This window comes from Dendrobates tinctorius, unplaced genomic scaffold (assembly GCF_039654945.1).
Source record: "Dendrobates tinctorius isolate UK_male_01 unplaced genomic scaffold, ASM3965494v1 ptg000062l, whole genome shotgun sequence".
Lineage (NCBI taxonomy): Eukaryota > Metazoa > Chordata > Amphibia > Anura > Dendrobatidae > Dendrobates > Dendrobates tinctorius.
The window spans coordinates 39137774-39157619 of record NW_027361730.1 but is presented as its reverse complement, the minus strand read 5'-3'; the positions used below and the strand labels follow the sequence as shown (position 1 = coordinate 39157619).

Sequence of the window (19846 nt, the reverse complement as noted above, 5' to 3'; positions counted from 1 at the left end):
TTGAACAGTGAGGACGGTCAAATCTTCCGACTGGTGTCCAGAAAGAATGCTCTGATGAGCAAGCTAGGCCACGCGGCTATAGAATTTTGCCAACTACTGTGTGAATTTGCTGTTGTCATCCCTGAGGGTTGCACTTCTGGGAGAGGAAGGACCATTGTGGTGGAAAACTTGGAACCAGAGGGGTCGCAGCCGCAGAAGTAGTCCAATTTTGCGAAGCACTCGTGAGAAAAGAGATATACCGAGGCGTCCCCTTGTTTGGAAACAGCTGAAGTCCGTTCTGTGAGAAAATGACAGGACCTGAGAGCAGGCCACTGGGAACCTGCTAAAGAGTCGAACACTGGAAACGTACTGAATGGCACCTGGGAATAACCTGGATCTCATTGTCGCGATGTAGGCTCAGGATGGCTATGAAGAGACAACAGATCGCTCGACTAGGCAGGTAGAACAAAGGCTACTGCATTACTTTGAGATCAAAGAGAAGATAAACCCATCATTCAGGGATGAGGGTGGATATGGAAAAAATAGTCTAGCCGGACTTAGAAAAGAGATTAGTCGAGCCAGGAAAGTCCATGCAAAACATGGACTATGTCAACTGTAAGGAAAGTTGGCTCTAGGTAGATAAAATAGACCCCAGAGGACAACAAGGCTGACGAAAGGCAGGTCAATCCGTATGACGATGTAAACGACCAAATCCATCCTGGACCCTCTGGAGCAGGGAGGGGATTGCGGTGAGTAGACCCGCTTACCTAAGTCTAAGACAACACGCCCGAGGATAACAGGGAAAAGATACAATTCTAGCTTGAAGGAAGAAACGAGTTATCACCAGACTCATCCTTGGATCCCAGACTGGAGCAGCTTTCTACCCTGGTCGATGCTTGTGCAGAGTCAGATTCCACTTTTGTCTGAGGTGGGATACATTTTCCAGTCACGGTCAGAAGTTACCTGTCTGAGCTGCTGGAGGCTTTACCCGACGTCTGTAAGAAAGAATAAGTAAGTTCCCACAGATAAGGAGCTTAGGCATTGTGGTAGCGCGAAGGCCCTTAGGACAGACAAGAACTTATAAACTACTATTGGCCAAATATTAGAGATAGACGTAACACCTGCAGTAAAGATAGCCTGCGGACAGTACTGTAAACTGATCAGAAGGTGTGGCAAAAACTCCTGTGGGGCAACTCGCACATAGGGTCCAGAGCATGCTGCAGTAAAACCGCGACCATCAGTACCTGACACGAGAGTGTCTGACCCACCTGAGGGTGGAGAATCAAGTTATGTTGCTACCGAGATCCGCTCTGTGGTACAGAGATCCGCTCCGTTTGGACATGGTAGTGCTTACGTTTAACTGTTAATAAACCACAGATGTTATTAACAATGAAATATGCATCTGAAAGGTGTGTGTTTGACTCACCTGGACGCGGCCTGTAACCGCAGCTGCGGCCCGTCAGGAGCAATAAATGCCGGCACCTCACCAAGAGTGGTGATTAGACGGGAGCTTAGGCAAAAGCTGCAAAAGACCCAGATGAACGCGAAAGAGGACGCTCCTGACTCACCTGAAATGGGACAGTAGAGCCGGACCGGTGTAGTAGATGGACCTCGGGTACGTTTGAGTCACCAGAAAGACGGCATGTATTGACTAAACATGTCTGGTAGAGGTCTATCCAAGTGCTCGATAAGAGATATAATACTGCTGCAATCGAGCGCGAGGAACCTGAAGGCGAGAGCATCTAACTCACCTGAATACAGTACAGAACACCAGTACCACTGAAGCAGTCAACCTCAGACACGTCTCCACAGTAATCCGGCCGTTTGAACTACTGTACCTGGAAGGTGGTGCTTCTGAAGCCTGTATAGCGGATATAGCACATCTGCCATCGGCTCCAAGTATCCTGTGAACAAATCAGCGTGGAGAGAACTCGGAGAAGGGAATAGGAGACAGCCATTTCTGTGTTGCGGTGCAGTCTAGGTCTGGATGCCTGATGACATTAGGTAGAATAACGGAGAAGGGAATAGGAGACAGCCATTTCTGTGTTGCGGTGCAGTCTAGGTCTGGATACCTGATGACATTAGGTAGAATAACGGCTTCTGTGTTGCGGTCAAGGACTGGGTACCTGACGGCATTAGGCAGAATAACGGCTTCTGTGTAGCGGTCTAGGTCTGAATACCTGACGGAATTAGGCAGAATAACGGCTTCTGTGTTGCGGTTTAGGTCTGGATACCTGACATTAGGTAGAATAACGGCTTCACTTGTAGTAAGCCGCACCACGAAGACTGAAGTAAAGTAGATTCTGACCAGTCAATTCTTCTGACGGTAGAACATTAGGCCTGGGAACAGAAAGAGACTAACTGCACTCTCTGTTGTGTGCTATGGTTCCAACCTCTGGACCAGCAAGTTGTGGTCAGCTTCTTTATCCACTGAACCACAGTAGACAATTGCCAGGTAGCACGAACTTCTATCCAGCTGGAAGGTCGGCCTAAGAGATAGAAGCCGCACATTATTCTGCTTAGAGCAGTATGAAGCTAGCGTCCGGAGGGGGCTGCAGAAAAAAGGAAGGGCAAGTGCCTGTGAGCAGTAGATATGGGAGCAGATGCTATGCCAGGGCTCCAGCACCTTTATGTGTGAAGCAATGGTTGAGTGTTGCTCTGCTGAAATCAAGGCACATATCTGCAATGGCCGAAAACACAACAGCCGTGTGACAAAATCAGATCTCCGATGAAAAAAACGTGCGAGTGAAACCCCCTACCAGGCCAACGCCATGCGGCAAATACAGAAGACAGCAGCGTGGCTCTCCAAGCCTCTGTGTGCTATGCCAGACATATTGATGCACTAGAGACCGTGCGGCAGAAGATTACAATTACGCCAGGAAAATACACGATTCTAGAGTACTATTACGTCAGTGACTGTACAGTTGAAGAGTACAATTACTTCAGAGACTGTACGGCTCCAGAAAACCATTACGTTAGTGACTGTACTGCTCCAGGAACTGTATGACTATAGCGCATTTCACATGAGACGCAATAGCTAAGATGGATCCTCTGCTCCATCACTGGACCTGTGGAAAGCGTGGCCCTGCTTAATTTTACTATGAGGGGCTTATATTCCGCATTGTATTTGATTCGGCTGAGGGTAGATAGGCAGGAAACAGCTGGTCCTGTCCGGTAAAGGCACTAATCGTGTCCCACGCTGGGAGAATACGACTGCTGTGGTGGATGCCGACGCAGGGAGGATGCCGAGGTCCAGGAAGACATATCTCATTTTGCAAGTGAGAAAAGAGGAGCAAAACTGAGCAGTGACGAGGACCGCGCTGCCCACAGGCAGAACAGAGTCATTACCGGTGTGCTCACACCAATATGGCCGCTCAGGGCCCCCACCTACCCGCCTTAGACAAGTGCGCGCTGTGCACAACTCCACTCTGCACAGCCTGAATGGGGGCGGAGCCAACCGACAGCTCGGGGAACAGAAAGATGGCGGCGAAGGATATTCTCTCTGCGCTGCAAGGGAGGCCGGATGGAGGGCGGAGCTTGCGCTAAGGGAAGAAGGGTGGGAAAAAAGCCCGCCCGAAACGAGATGACGGGGGGGCGGGGCTACCGAGGACTAGGCCACAATTGAAGCCGGGGCCTAGATTAGACCCAGGAGACCGCCGACGAAGGGGGATTTCCTATTCTTTACCTATCTTCTTATGCGGTGTTTACCTCTTCTCCCTGTGGTGTTAGACGTCCGGAAATACGTTGCAGGACGTCACATCTCATCCAACTAACAGGCTCTGGTGGGCGAGTAGTTGGGATACGAAGGGCCAGGACCAGGTCTGGATCACCTAAGCACGCTTCTGTGCTAGGGGTTTGGGTCCTGCCGGCTAGACGTATGAGGATACGGGGTGGCAGTACACGCCGTACTCAGTCTCTTTGTGGGAGTACAGTTGTGACCTTTCACACTGTATCCCTTCTGGTACCTGAAAAGGAATGACACACATTGAGGTAGATAAGGGTCTAATGAAAGACCTGTGTCCACCTCCTACTGACACTAAGCTAAACTGAACATCCTACTTCCTGTCAGTAGGGTGTACACTGCGGAGGAGGAGCTAACTTTCTCTGCATAGTGTCAGCCTCCTAGTGGCAGCAGCATACACCCATGGTTTCCTGTGTCCCCCAATGAAGCGATAGAGAAAACTATTTATGAAAGTTCTAAGCACATAATGGGGCAGTGGTCACACATGATCGCTAATGCTTCAGTCACCAAGAGAACTTTAGAATTTCTATTCTTGTTACTGCTGTGTGTTCCAGCAGCGAGATCCCCAACGAACCAACATTTATCACCAAGTCTATGGATGGTAGATAAATGTTTCTGGGACATTCCACTAAACAGATGTAGAAGTTATATTGAACCATTAAGGTCCTGGAAAGTTGTCACCCACCGCTATGCAATGGAGCAGACCACTAGTGATGAGCGAGCGCGCTTGGATAAGGTGTTATCCGAGCATGCTCAAGTGCGAATTGGGCATCTCTGTGTGCTCGAATACTATGCTCGACAGCTACAACACATGCAGGGATTGCCGGTTTGTTATGCCAAGATGCTCGATTAGCGCCTTATCCGAGCATGCTCGCTCATCACTAGAAGCCACACATTGCCAGGTAAGCACCAGCACCCCTACCACATATTTTCAAAATAGTCACCGTAAATTGGCTTCTCATCCTCATCACTAAACATGAATACAATTACAGTTATAATGTCCAGGAATATGGGAAGCAGGGGGGATATATCTACCAGAGCTTCATTAATGCAGTAGTCAGATTGTTTGCTGTGTATGTTCTCTATGGTTAGCAAAAGATTGTGCCATCGACCTTGTATCTACTAAAACCCCATGCTTTTCTAGGATCCTAATATAAAAATGTATCTAAGGACTCACCAGACTCCCCAACCAGGAATACCAACAGCTTGTATTATGCTGATGACCAGCTGAGCCATAAAAGTGAAGAAGAACGCCATGAAGTTAAAGGAGCTGTCTGTCCTGTACAAAGAGTAATGTAAAAGTGTAAATTAAATTGACTACTTTTGCCTCTGAAAAATATTTAGGCAGGTGCTGAAAAAAAAGAAAACAAACAAAAAAAAAAACACTACAAAGTCAGAATGCTGTCAAAAAGTATTAAGTTACGTACCGGTAACGGTATTTTTCGGAAGCCCATGACAGCACCACGAGAGAGGGGATCCGCCCTATAGGAACAGGAAACCTACAGATACAAAAGGGCGGCACCTCTCCCACGCATCAGTTGGATTACAGAGCTTGAGAGGCTACCATGGTTAGTACACAACATATGATATATACAACCTATCTACCCTATTTAACCGAATTATTTCATACCATCTCCCACATATGGTGATTCTATGAACAATCTTCTAAAGGAGTGCACCCCTATACGTGAACAAGGGAGGGAACTAAGGGTGCTGTCATGGGCTTCCGAAAAATACCGTTACCGGTACGTAACTTAATACTTTATTCGGACTCCCATGACAGCACCACGAGAGAATTACAGAGATGTAAACTAACTTAGGGAGGGACTACAGCCTGCAGCACCCTTAGCCCGAAGGTGAGGTCTGAGGAGGCACCCATGTCTAACCGATAGTGGTTAAAAAAGGTGGAAGGAGATGACCAGGTGGCCGCCTTACATATTTGATCAATTGATACTCCAGATCTCTCCGCCCAGGATGATGCCATGGCCCGAGTGGAATGTGCCCTCAGGTTCTGTGGAGCCGGACCGCCACCTGCTGTGTAGGCAAGAGAGATAGCCTCCCTAATCCACCTTGCTAATGTGCGTTTTGATACTCGGTATCCTTTCCTGGAACCTTGGAAGGATAGGAATAATGCGTTCTCCTTCTTCCAAGGATCCGTGGCTGCCAAATATGTCAGTAAGCATCTTCTAATATCTAACGCCTGGAGTTTCTGCTCTTTAGGGTTGGTTGGGTTAGGGAGGAAGGAAGGCAGAACTATCTCCTGTGTCCTGTGGAATTGTGTTGCTACCTTGGGAAGGTATGCTGGATCTGGCCTTAGGATCACTCTATCCTGTAAGAACTCTGTGTAAGGAGGCAATCTGGAGAGTGCCTGTATGTCGCTCACCCTACGTGCGGATGTTATTGCTACCAGGAATGCTGTTTTAAGGGATATAATCTTTAGTGAGGCGGAATCTAAAGGTTCAAACGGACTTTCTGTCATGGCTGTAAGGACTAAGTTTAAGTCCCACGGTACGCATCTGTCTTTGTGTATAGGTCTCGATCTGGCCGCTGCTCTGATGAACCTTGCTACCCAATAATCTTTTGCAATATCAGCTGCAAACAGGGCCCCTAAGGCTGAAACTTGTACTTTTAGCGTGCTTGTGGAGAGACCCAATTCGAAACCTTTCTGGAGAAATTCCAGAATATGTTTCGTGGGAATTCCATCTCTGATGTCAAAGTGAAAGGTGGACAGGAAGCGTTTCCAGGTCCTAGCATAGATATTAGTGGTGGTTAATTTTCTGCTTCTTAGGAGGGTGTCAATTAAGTTCTTGGAGAACCCTCTATTTTTTAATAGTGACCTTTCAAATACCACGCCGTCAAATGAAGTCCCGCTACTTGTGAGTGGCTGACTGGCCCCTGGTAGAGGAGATCCGGAAGGTTCGGCAGTACCCAGGGATCGCCTACCGACATGGTCCTAGAATCATAGAATCGTAGAGTTGGAAGGGACCTCCTGGGCCATCTGGTCCAACCCCCTGCTCAAAGCAGGATTCGCTAAATCATCCCAGTTAGATGTCTGTCCAGCCTCTGTTTGAAGACTTCCATTGAAGGAGAACTCACCACTTCTCGTGGCAGCCTGTTCCACTCATTGATCACTCTAACTGTCAAAAAGTTTTTTCTAATATCTAATCTGTGTCTCCTCCCATTCAGCTTCATCCCATTGCTTCTAGTCTTTCCTTGTGCAAATGAGAATAAAGTTGATCCTTCTACAATGTGACAGCCCTTTAGATATTTGTAGACAGCTATTAAGTCTCCTCTCAGTCTTCTCTTTTGCAAACTAAACATTCCCAAATCCTGCAACCTTTCCTCATAAGACAGGGTTTGCAGACCGGTCACCATTCTGGTCGCTCTTTTCTGAACTTGCTCCAGTTTGTTGATGTCTTTTTTAAAATGTGGTGCCCAAAATTGGACACAATATTCCAGATGAGGTCTGACCAAAGAGGAGTAGAGGGAAATAATTACTTCACGTGATCTAGACTGTATGCTTCTGTTAATACATCCTAGAATTGCATTTGCCTTTTTTGCTGCTGCATCACACTGTTGACTCATATTCAGTCTGTGATCTATTAGTATACCCAAGTCTTTTTCACATGTGCTGTCACTTAGCCCTATTCCTCCCATTCTATATATGCTTTTTTCATCTTTATTGCCCAGATGTAGTACTTTGCATTTCTCCCTGTTAAAAACCATTCTGTTAGTTGCTGCCCACTTCTCCAGTTTATTTAAATCTTTTTGAATCCTCTCTCTCTTCTCTAGTATTAGCTATCCCTCCTAGCTTTGTGTCATCAGCAAATTTAATCAGTTTACCCTCAATTCCTTCATCTAAATCGTTGATAAAGATGTTGAACAATACAGGGCCCAGGACAGAGCCCTGTGGTACCCCACTTGAGACATTCTTCCAACTGGATGTGCAGCCATTTACGACCACTCTTTGGGTCCGATCACTAAGCCAGTTATGAATCCACCTAACAGTTGCCTTGTCCATTCCATACTTAGTCATTTTTTCAATAAGGATTGTATGAGAGACTTTGTCAAATGCTTTGCTGAAGTCAAGATATACTATATCTACAGCATTTCCTTGATCCACCCAATCAGTAATACCATCATAGAAGGAAATTAAATTAGTCTGACATGACTTATTAGTTACAAACCCATGCTGACTCTGTTTAATCACTTCATTCTTATCCAGGTATTGACATACATGTTGTTTAATAATTTGTTCAAAGATCTTTCCTGGTATAGAAGTCAGACTCACCGGCCTATAGTTGCCTGGGTCCACCTTCTTCCCCTTTTTGAAGATAGGAACAACATTTGCTCTTCTCCAGTCTTCTGGCACTTCTCCTGTTCTCCAAGAATTTTCAAAGATTATGGAGAGGGGTTCAAAAATTTCTTCTGCTATCTCCTTCAGTACTCTGGGGTGTAATTCATCTGGACCTGGAGACTTGAATACATTTAGGTTAGCTAAGTGTTTCCTCACTATCTTTCTGTTTATAGATATCCTGGATTCTTCTATTCCCTTAATAGGACAGTGAATAACAGTTGATGTTACATTTCCTTTCTGAGAGAAAACAGATGCAAAATAGGAATTTAAAAGTTCAGCCTTCTCAACATCCTGTCTTACCATTTCATCATTTTCATCCTGTAAAAATCCTATAGCATCTTTGACTTTTCTTTTACTTTTGACATATCCCCAAAATCCTTTATTATTGCTTTTGACATCTCTTGCAAGCCTCAATTCATTTTCAGCTTTAGATAATCTGATTTGTGCCCTGCAGGTTCTGCAGACAGCATTATATTCTTCTTTAGATATGCCTCCCTCTTTCCATTTTATAAACATTTTTTTCTTCCTTTTTAGCATGTGCTTAAGTTCTGTGTTCATCCATCCTGGTTTCCTTAACTGCTTCCTATTCTTCCCTCTTTTCGGAATTGTTAACAACTGTGCTTTGAGAATTTCATTTTTCAAGATTTCCCATCCTTCCTGGACATTTTTGTCTTTAAGGATATCCAGCCATTGGATCCCTCCAATTATCTTTCTGAATCCCTTAAAATCTGCCTTTCTGAAATCTAACCTTGACGTCTGAGTCTTCACAGGTCTTCCGCCTCTAGTTATCCAAAATTCTAAAATAGCATGGTCGCTACCTCCTAGGGTCCCAGCCACTTTTACCTCCTCAACCATTTCCTCCCTGTTTATAAGGATTAGATCCAAGGTAGCAGTTCCCCTTGTTTTCTCCTTTACCTTTTGGAAGATAAAGTTGTCAGCAAGAGAGGATAAGAATTTCCTTGACCTGTTAGTTTTGCCTGAGAGAGATTCCCAACAAATGTCTGGATAGTTGAAATCTCCCATGACAACTATGTCATATTTTTTGGAGAACTTGGCCATTTGATGCATAAAGAGTTCATCCATATCTTCAGCTTGCACAGGCGGCCTGTAGTAAATGCCTACAATGGTGTCCTTTCCATTGTTCTGTCCTTGTATTCTTACCCAAACAGTTTCCACAGAACTCCCAGTCTCTGAAGCTTCAATCTCTGTGCAGATATACGCATTTCTAACATACAATGCGACACCCCCTCCTCGTTTATCAAGTCTGTTTCTTGCAAATAAGTTGTATCCTTCTAGTCTTGTATTCCAATCATGTGTATTGTCCCACCAAGTTTCAGTGATTCCAATGACATCATATTTCTTTTCCTGTGTTAGTAGTTCCAATTCTCCTTGTTTGTTGCCCATGCTTTGTGCATTAGTATAGAAACATTTTAGTTTGTGATTGGTTTCTCTTTCTCCAATATTTTTTTTAATTAGATTCTTTCGTCTTTGTTCTTCCTTTCCACTTCTAATAGCAGAGTTCTCAGTAGCATTTGTCAGGTGTATGGCTTTTTCTGGTCTTTTGCTTCCCTTCCCATGTTGTTCTAGTTTAAAGCTCTCCTCAACCATGCGAACCAGGTCCTCCTGGGCCAAAAGGGGGCAATCCGTATGACTCTTGCCTGATCCTCTCTGATCTTCCTGACTACCAGAGGAAGAAGATTCAATGGTGGGAAGGCGTATGCCAGAGAAAAATCCCATCTTATCAGTAGGGCATCCACCGCCAGGGGATTTTCCCTGGGGTTCAGAGAGCAGAACAATCTTTCTTTTCTGTTTTTTCTGGTGGCAAAGAGGTCTACCTCTGGCTGGCCCCATCTGTGGACAATCTGGCGGTAAATATTTTTGTTCAAAGCCCATTCTCCTTGTCTTAGAGCCTTGCGGCTTAAAAAGTCTGCTCTTACATTGTCCTTTCCGCTGATGTGGAGCGCGGTCAAAGATAGACAATTTCTCTCTGCTATCTGGAGGAACCGTTCTGTTATCTGCATCAGAGCGCTGGAGCGGGTTCCACCTTGGTGGTGGACATATGCTACCGCTACCTGGTTGTCCGAGTGTATCCTCACATGATGGCCCTGCAGGTAGATAATGAGTTTCTTGACTGCCCGCTCTATCGCCAATAGTTCTCTCTGGTTGGATGAGATTTCAGAATTAGAATCCCACTGGCCCTGTACCACTATGTCCCCCATATGGGCTCCCCAACCGAAGGAACTTGCGTCTGTGGTTATAATTCGGGTTATCTGTGTTATCCAGGGCACCCCTGACGCTAGGTTCTCGCTCTCAAGCCACCATCTCAGTGATGCAACAGTTGAGGGGCTTAGACACATCCGACCCTGTAAGGAGCCTCCAAGGGCCCTGCTATTAATCAAGACGTCGTTTTGAAGGGTTCTGGTATGGAACTGTGCCCACCTTACTGCTGGGATGCATGAAGTTAGAGAACCTAACAGGGACATGGCCTGTCTGAGGGTCATAGATGGATTATCCATTGCCCGAAGAACCTGCTCCTGTATCTTTTGTATTTTATCTAGTGGTAGCAGGCACCGCTGAGTGTCTGAATTTAGTATCAACCCTAAAAATTTCTGTATTTTTAAGGGCTGGAGTCGGGATTTCTCGTAGTTTAAAATCCATCCCAGGTTTTCTAACCTGGATTTAGCTTTTTCTATCTGGGATTTACAATGACCCACCGATTTTCCTACAATCAAGAAATCGTCTAAATATGGAATGATTAAGACGTCCACCTCCCGTAAGTGAGCCATAACTTCGGCCACTAACTTTGTAAAAACCCTGGGTGCTGCTGAGAGACCAAAGGGAAGGGCTCTATACTGAAAATGACGTACTGTGCCCTCTACTGAAACTGCCACCCTCAGGAACTGCTGGAAGTCTGTATGGATAGGTACATGATAGTACGCGTCTTTCAAATCTATGACTGCCATAAAACAACCTTTAAACAATATTTTTATTGTTGTATTAATGGACTCCATTTTGAATTTATGATTAATCAAAAACTCGTTAAGGGAACGAAGGTTTATAATCGTTCTGAATGTGTTATCAGGCTTCTGGATTAGAAACAGGGGAGAGTAAAACCCTCTTCCTCTTTCAGCCTCTGGAACCTCTACCAGAACATTTTTCTGACATAGGCTCAAGACTTCCGCTTCTAAAGCCGCTTGTTCGAGACGAGAAGATCTTAAGGGGGTCAGTTTAAAGGTGTCCCGCGGGATCTGGGTAAACTCCAACCTAAGCCCGGTGGATATTACCTTACGCGCCCAGTCACTATTCGTAATCTGTGACCATGCCGGGAAGAAGGATGACAGTCTACCCCCTACGGGAACCGCTAGTCATTGATTTGGTTTCTTTTGATCTCTCGACGAGCGTGTAAACATATAGCCCGTACCTCGTCTCCTTCTGTCTTCCCATCTGGGTCGATCTCTAACAGGCGAAGAGTTGCGCCTTCTCCCCTGGCCAAATCTCCTTCTACCAAATGGGCGACGGTAGGACGCTGATGAAAGGTTTGGGAATTTTTTCTTGTCGTCCCCCGCCTTTTCAAGCAGCTCGTCTAGGACAGTCCCAAACAAATATTCGCCCTCACATGGAATCGCACAGAGCTTTGCTCTGGACTGGATGTCTCCCTGCCAGCACTTTAGCCACAGGGCTCTGCGAGCTGCGTTAGAGAGACCTGCTGCTCTGGCGGCCATTCTCACTGCATCCGCTGAGGCATCTGCCAGGAAGGCTGCTCCCTCTTGGATGGTCGGTAGGGCCCCAAGAATTGTCTGTCTTGATGTACCCTGTTTTAGTTGTGACTCCAACTGGTCCAACCAGACCATCATGGACCTGGCCGTGCACGTTGAAGCCACTGCTGGTCTTAAGGACCCGGCCGCCATCTCCCAGGTGTTTTTCAGGAAAGTATCAGCTTTCCTATCTAAGGGATCTTTAAGGGCTCCCATGTCTTCAAAGGGGAGCGAGGATTTTTTTGATGCCTTCGCAATGGCAGCGTCTAATTTGGGGGCTCTGTCCCAAGAACTTACTGCCGGATCGTCGAAGGGGTATTTCCTTTTGAGGGCTGGTGGTAGCGACCCTCTTTTGTCCGGTTTTTTCCACTCTCTGTGGATCAGATCCTGTATCTTTTGATTTAACGGAAAGACTCTCCGCTTCCTCTGTTCCAGCCCACCGAACATGACATCCTGCATGGATAAATGGGGCTTAGGCTCCTCTACCTCCATTGTCCCTCTGACTGCTTTAACCAGCTTGTCTACCCGGTCAAGAGGCAGACAAAATCGCCCCGAGTCCTCTTCTCCTGAGGAGGACGAGGGAGATGAAGCCTGGGAGTCTCTGCTTTTTCTCCACTCTACCGAGGAATCAGATTCCGCCGGGACCTCGCCCCTTAGACTTTGCGGCTGAGACAAGGACTTTAGGGTTTCCCTCATTTCTACCCTGACAATGTCTCTCAAACTCGCCGCTACTGCAGGCGACTCATCTGCCACCGTCTGCTGAATACAAGGGGGGCACAATCTTTTGAGGCACGCATCCGGTAATGGGCATGCACAGAGTGCGCATTCCCTATGCTTATTTTTACTTGTAGCTTTCTTTCCCTAGAAAAGAAAAACACAGAAGGGGGGTCCCGTCACTGAGTGAACTTTCACGAAGATCACTTACCAGTGCCACAATCAAGTACCGGAGAACGAGGGGGATTTCTTTCGGTCGATGCTCCTGTCTGCCTGGAGGAGCTTTTACGAGTGGACTGGTCACTTCGTCCCGCATTACTATCACGGGACCCTTTCTTTTTCTGTTTGACCTGCCGAAGGTCATCCAGGGGCGGCAGTGATGTTTGCCGCTGCTGCCCTTGCTTCTGCCGCTGCTGCTGGTCTCGATCGCTTTCCATTACCACTGCTGCTGCTGCACACTGCTGCATGTAGTAATGTGGCCAAGGCAAGGAACCCTGCCCGGGTTCCGCCTAAATACCCCCTCCTCCGGTCAGCAGTATCCATGCCGCGCCCCTCCCCCCCATTAACGGAGCTCCCTACCCCAGCTGGCGCCCGAACTCGCGCCATCGGTGTTTCCGATGGGCGCCGCCATCTTGGAATCGCCACGCATGCGCAGTGACGCGCTGACCCAGAAGCGCCTCCTCCGCCCGCCCCGACGTCACCGCTACCCCGGAAACGCCGGAAGCCCCGCGGGACGCCCGGGAGCTCCGGAGCAGCGCCCGGTCGCAGCCCCCTGCACAGCGCTGCCAACCCATATGCGCCGCCGGAGCCGGGAATCCCCGGGGGGGGGGTATACTTACCGGCGGCGGCTAAATTCCTGGAGACGGACATCCTCCGGACGCCGCTCCCTGCTGTCCACGCCACCGCCGTGACACCCATCCTGGGCCACCGTGGCGTCCTCCAGGAAATCCGAACCAGGCCGAGGTAGGAGACCCCCTCGCTACCGGTGTCGGCTGGCCGGCCTGGGATCCAAATCTTCTGTAGGATCCCGTCCCCTCAGGAACAGGAAACCAACTGATGCGTGGGAGAGGTGCCGCCCTTTTGTATCTGTAGGTTTCCTGTTCCTATAGGGCGGATCCCCTCTCTCGTGGTGCTGTCATGGGAGTCCGAATAAATAATAGTGTTAATAGTTTATTCTTATCAATTAATAAAACAGCAAGTGAATGATCAAGAGAGAAATCTAAATCCAATCAATATTTGGTGTAACCACTCTGCCTTAAAGCACCACTCCAGCGGGGAGTTTTTCAAGCGCTGGAGTGGTGCTTACATTTTTAAAATGTCGCTATTAAAAGTAATGTTTTAATACTTTTGCCCATTACCATGGATGCTGGATTTTCTTCCCTTGTTACACTTACACAACTTTGGAAGGAACTCGGTAGGTCGGTTGTTCCAACATCTTTGAGAACTAACCACAGATCTTCTGAAGATTTCGGCTTGTGCAAATCCTTCCGTCTCTTGATCTAATCCCAGACAGACTCGATGTTGAGATCGGAGCTCTCTGGGGCCATATCAGCATTTCCAGGACTTCTTTTCCTTCTTTACGCTTAACATAGTTGTTAAAAGGTGACCTGTCAGCAGGTTTTTAGACCCTAAACGAACATCTATGTAAAGCATCTGAAAAGTTGATTATGTTTATACCTTTGTATTACAAGTCAGTTTCTCTGTGTCCATGAAATCAAACGGTAAAAGGTTTATGGACATGAGCTCACTTGTGCAGGGGTTGCTGCCCCACCCGAGATCTCTCACAGGCACTGTCATTTCTGGGGCGTTTACATGCAATAAGCTCCTGATCTCATTGAGAAATCAGACTATCGATCTATACTGCGCCATCTCCAGGAGTGACAGCTCCTGCGTGAGACCTCAATCAGGGGAGCAGGTCACAGAGAAATGAACTGTCATTCGCTGACAGAAGACTGGTGGCAGGTGTAGAAAGAGGGAGTTAAGCTGGAGTACAAGTGTAAGCAAAGCCCACTGCAATTGTGAGCTCATTTGCATAAATATTCACAGACCAATTTCTAGAAAACAGACTTCTAATACAAAGGTGAATACATCATCAATATTTCAGATCCTTTGCATAGATGACGTTATTTAGGGTCCAAAAATCTACAAATGCCTCCCTGATAATATTGTATCATGGATAAGCATCTGTGAGTACTTCTGTGCACCCCAGTTCCTATGATTTAGTGCACAGTTGAGTCACTTGGCCTTCTTTCCATGTTGAAAATCTGGCTTTTGACCACAATTCCTCCATGAAGACCACATCTGGCCAAACTCCTCTGAAATGGCGATTGGTATAGCTAGATCTCACTGGTTTTTGGGCAGGTCTGAACTGGTGACACGGCTGGAATCTTCGATTTCGAAGGGAGGCAACCATGATGTGCATTTCAAAGAGTAGAAGCGCAGTCTTGAAACTCCAGTTTGCTGTGAAATCTTTCCCTGATGAGAGATTGATGACGGCATATAGCTACCTTGTGTTTTGTTGATGTGCTCAGTCTTAACATGGTGTTTAGCCCGTGACAAAACAGTGTTCTGCAACCTCTCCATAGCAGCACAGTTTGGCTGTTCCTCTTCGAGTTTTCAGCCTCCTACACTACCATTTCTGTCTTGAAAATGATGACCATTATCACCTATTTGGTATAATTGGTTATTCATACACCTGTCTACAATTCTACAAAATCCCTCACTTTGTGCAGTCAAAGGGGGGTTACTAGAGATGGGTAAATTTAATTGAGTAGAATTGAATTCTTTTGAAGTCTGGTCTGTATTGTCCAAAATACAAATTTTTGGTAACTCACTCCACCCAAATTCTGGCGCAAATCAAATTTCTAGGTAAAATCCTTGTGATTGGCAAATTACAATTCTGGCAGATCCACTCATGTCTGGTGGTCACCATGAAAAATTAATTTAGATTTCTATTTTGTTCTTTCACTTTGCATTTTGTCACCACACCCACTAGCAAAAGAAAAAAATGTCGTATTTTTCATTTCATTCATGTCACAGCACTCTAAAGTGTTAAAAGCGTTGTTTGCCTTTGAAATTATTTTTTTGTTACTTAAGTGCAGGCATTTTGCACTAAATATTTTTACAATTGGCATTCATTAGAAATTCTACATTGTTTAGCTTTTACAGGCTTTATATTTCCCTGCATTTTCAACTTTGATGCTGTGATAATAAATCAGCTGACGGCAGCTCAGAAAAAGAGGACAGAGCTATAACCTATTCACTGACAAATCTAATCTATGTATAAAAAATACTCCCAAACCGTTACTGCTGGGTCTCTCATGTGACATTGTTATGCCACGTGATCACTGGAGCCAATGAGTGGCAGTTCTCACAAATCCTTTGGACATCTGAAGTTCATCCAAAGAAAGCATGAGCGAAGCAGCCAGTTTGTGGTTGCAGTACTTATACGGCATAATGTCAAGGAGGAACTGGCACAGAAAGACATAGCCGTAATGGCACTGGTGCAGGATGCAAATATCTTTTATTTTTAATTTGGGCAATATAGCATTTAAAGGGGTTGTCCAGGCCTGGGGTACAAGCCTGTAGTCACTGTGCGTGCTGTCAGGATTATACGATGCAGGAATGTCATGTGACCGCAAGCATGCGATTTGCATACTTCCAGTTGCATTCCGACTAGAAGTGTGCGGTCTCACCCAATACACTTAGTATTGAGGCCGTGCAAGTCTAATCAGCACTTGACCACATGTATGCAAATTGCATACTAGTGGTTACGCCCACGCCCGGGCACCAGACAGTACTGACAGCGCACGTACTGGGCGATGTGGGGAATCACAAGTTTAAAGTCACACAGAGTGACTCCAGAGTTGTACCCAAATCCTGGATAATCCCTTTAAAAAGGGACTGTCCAAGTAAAAGGACAAGCCCTTTAAGTGACTGGATATTAGCAGACTTACACAGGTAACAGTGTTTAAGAGGCAGTAAATTATCACAACACAAAGTAATCTAAAAAGGAGTTGTTCACTTTGTCTTCATTTGAAAAAATGTGCTGGGGACAAGTTTGTGTGGAACTTAATATTGCCTCCTGCACTTGTGTCAGAGCAGTCTCATGTACTGCACAGCTATCCTCTTCTCAAAATGGCACCAGATCGGTCTGTCAGCCTCCTCCAATGGTAAGACGCCTAACACAGGAAAGGGGCTTTTCTATTGGAGGATGATGGACTTGATCTGGTCTCATGATCCTCCACCAGCAGCGATCACATGGATAGAAGAACTGTGCAGTCTGAGGAAAGCTGTACCAATAAGAGCAGAACCGGTCATATCTATGTCATAGGAAGTACCACAAAATCAAGTCTCCAAGGCTACGTCCCCACGGTCAGTAAACGGCAGCGCTTTGGACGCAGCACATGTCCTCTTCGTCCAAAGCGCTGCCGGCTTTTGAACGCAGGTGATTACCTATGTGTTCAATGAACTGTGCGGAATCACTGGCCCAATACATTGGACTGGTGATATTTATCTTGTGGAGACTGAGCGTCTCTGCAAGATAAATTGACATGCTGCGGTCTAGAAAGATATGCCGCATGTCCGGTTACGCAGGGATGCTGCGGGTGCTGGTGCACACATATTGGAGATGGGATTTCTTCAAATCCCATCCACTATGCTGTGACATCTGGACGCTGCAGGCTGGATGCTCCGGATGTACGCAGCGTCCAACCCGCAGCGTTTACTGACCGTGGGAACATACCCTTACACATCTGCTACAGGAAAAATCTCATCGTCAATTCTTAAGGAACTTTGCACTTTTAGACTCTGGAGTCTGGACATCGTCTCAAAGACAGTGACATATTCCACTTATTTCAGTGTCTATATATAAAGAATGATTGGCTACATGAAGGGCACATCCAGTGTGCATGAATGAACAAAGAGATGTGAATTCTAACACTTTAAAGATTTACATAGGCAGATAGATACTTACTTGAAAGCTTTGTAAATAGGTCTGAACCAGCACACATAGGAGCAGGGAGTGAAAAGGATGAGCCATAGAAACGCCAGGCCGAAATTCATAGCTGCACCTCCTCCAATCATCCACGCTAAGCAGCCAATCAGATTCACCGCCAATGTAATACTGTTCACTGCATACACACATGGGGTCACCCGGAGGCACACGTGCAGTAAGGAGAAGAGAGCCAAAGATCAGAGTGAGCTTGAAGAAAGCCAGGTTAAAGGAGTTGGGATCCACTTAGCTTCCCCAATTACCTCCCAATGCAAAAACTAATCATTTTAAAAGAGAATCTGACAGGACGATCTACCACCCAAACATTTTACAAGGTCATGTTGATCCATGAAAGATAACATCACCAGAACATTTATGCAATCTGTTGCTCCCTGACTGTAGAAAAAAATTAAATAAAATGCGCCATTTTAATAAATATGCAAATAAGACTTAAAGTGGGTTCTCCATCAAAAACAAGTCATCGCTACTCCAGAATACATGTGAGAACTTGCTGATCGCTCAGGGTATGACTGCTGGCACCTGCAACGATCAGTAGAATGGGAAACTTGCCTCTGTTACAAAATGGAGCGCCACTTAATTAGTTGTCTATGAGGCTGCCAAATAACGTGCGCACAGGGAGAATGGATGGAGAAGTGAATGAGCATGCACATTACCACTCATTTCTAATAGAGATAAAAGCTCCCCGTTCTGCTGACCGATGCAGGTCCTAATGGTCGGGCCCCCACGATCAATATTAACACTTATGTGGATAGGTGATAAAGGGGTTGTCCGGTTAAAACAAGTGCTCAGGGAGTGTTCATGCACTTCCCTAGCCGTGGTTTCCGTGGCCACATTCCCTGCCCAGCCCCACCCTCCTCTGCTTCACCGACAGCGCACTTGCTGTGTAGACAAGCTGAGGCCAGAGAGCTGCCAGTAAATAGACAGTGGTGCTGGGCTGGAGTAAGGCCAGGAAGGCAGAGGATCAGTAAGTGCATTGACAGTCACGGAGCTCTTAAAGAAGTTGTCCACTACTTAAACAACTTCCTCTCATAACCCTTGCTTGGCCCTCAAAATAATAAAGCTTATTCTCACCTCCTGTGCTGGCTCTATTCTTGCGGTGTTGGCACTCGCTCTCCTCGGGGCTCCGGTGCTATTGTTGCGACACTCAAAGCCCAATCTGTCAAATAAAACATGAAGAGGAAGTCCAAGATCAGTTGCATTCCGGACTTCCTCTTCATGTTCAATTTGTCTGAAGGCGGAGACAATAACGCCAGCGAAGATTGGGTACCGAAGTCACAGTCCCAACAATTGCATGGGAGCCCCGGAAAAAATAAGTGCCGACACCGCGGTAACAGTGACGGCACGGAAGGAGACTATAGGCTTTATTATGTTATAGGGGCCAAACATTTTGATCAAGAAGGGTTTGTCCTAGTAGTGGACAGCCCCTTTAAGCCTCATTAGCATGTGAATAATAATTATAAAAGTAGTGATTTTTCAGACAGCAACACATTGCTTAAGTAAAAGCTTGGAAGACATCATCTACCAATCCTTCAGTGTGCAAACAGGATCACATGAACAGCTTTGGAGGTGGACTGTTCTATCAGATTCCCTTTCAGCTCAGTTAATGTTATCAGAATTTATAATGTAAATTTTGTGCTGAAAATGTTCATCTATATAATATACAGTACATGCATGTGAGAGTAAGAGATCACACAAAGGAGAAGTATGAGTGTAGCATACAGGAGTTTAATGTGTATGCCATACTTACTTGTACACAACCCCATATGTTACACCATCAGACTACAGTACGCATGCTGGGTTCCTCATCATAGAGAAAGCATTTGCACCTATGTGACTGTACCCCAGATTATGATTAGTAAAAGTGTGCAATCATCAAGTCCATCAGCAGGATCCGGCACAATAAAGACACCAAAGTTACATACAACACAAAGTGTACTACCTCCGGGTGTGAGGATCGGCGCAGGAGGTTTGCTTTCCTAGTAATGTACACGGAAAATGTAAAAGCAAACACCACGGAGAGGACTCGGACAAACGTCTATTCTTCTCTCCCACCCACAGAAAAGAGCTGATTGGCATGATGGAAAAAAGGTACAGTTGTAAAAATAGAAACTTCTCACTGGTTACACAGCATACCCAGCCTCACTTATGGCCAGCTTTAGAGAATGATGTTGTGGCTGAATGGCTCCTCCCCACAGCCAAACGGCATTGTTAGATACACAGAACTGAATTCAGATGGGTAAATAACACTGTTCAACAACAAAATTGTAAAGTGAACAAAAAGTAAC

The 19846-nt window shown here is 46.0% G+C and overlaps 1 protein-coding gene across 3 annotated transcripts in view; it reads right to left on the bottom strand.

The window, feature by feature from the left end:
- SCAMP5 (secretory carrier membrane protein 5) overlaps positions 1 to 19846 on the bottom strand; it is an 83469-nt gene that overhangs the window by 15540 nt on the left and 48083 nt on the right. For all 3 annotated transcript variants that reach the window (XM_073579574.1, XM_073579573.1, XM_073579572.1), the window contains 2 exons: positions 17523 to 17679; positions 4899 to 5000 (listed from right to left, as the gene is read on the bottom strand). In XM_073579574.1, the coding sequence (XP_073435675.1) occupies positions 4899 to 5000; positions 17523 to 17679 (259 nt within the window). The remainder of the gene's footprint in view (positions 1 to 4898; positions 5001 to 17522; positions 17680 to 19846) is intronic.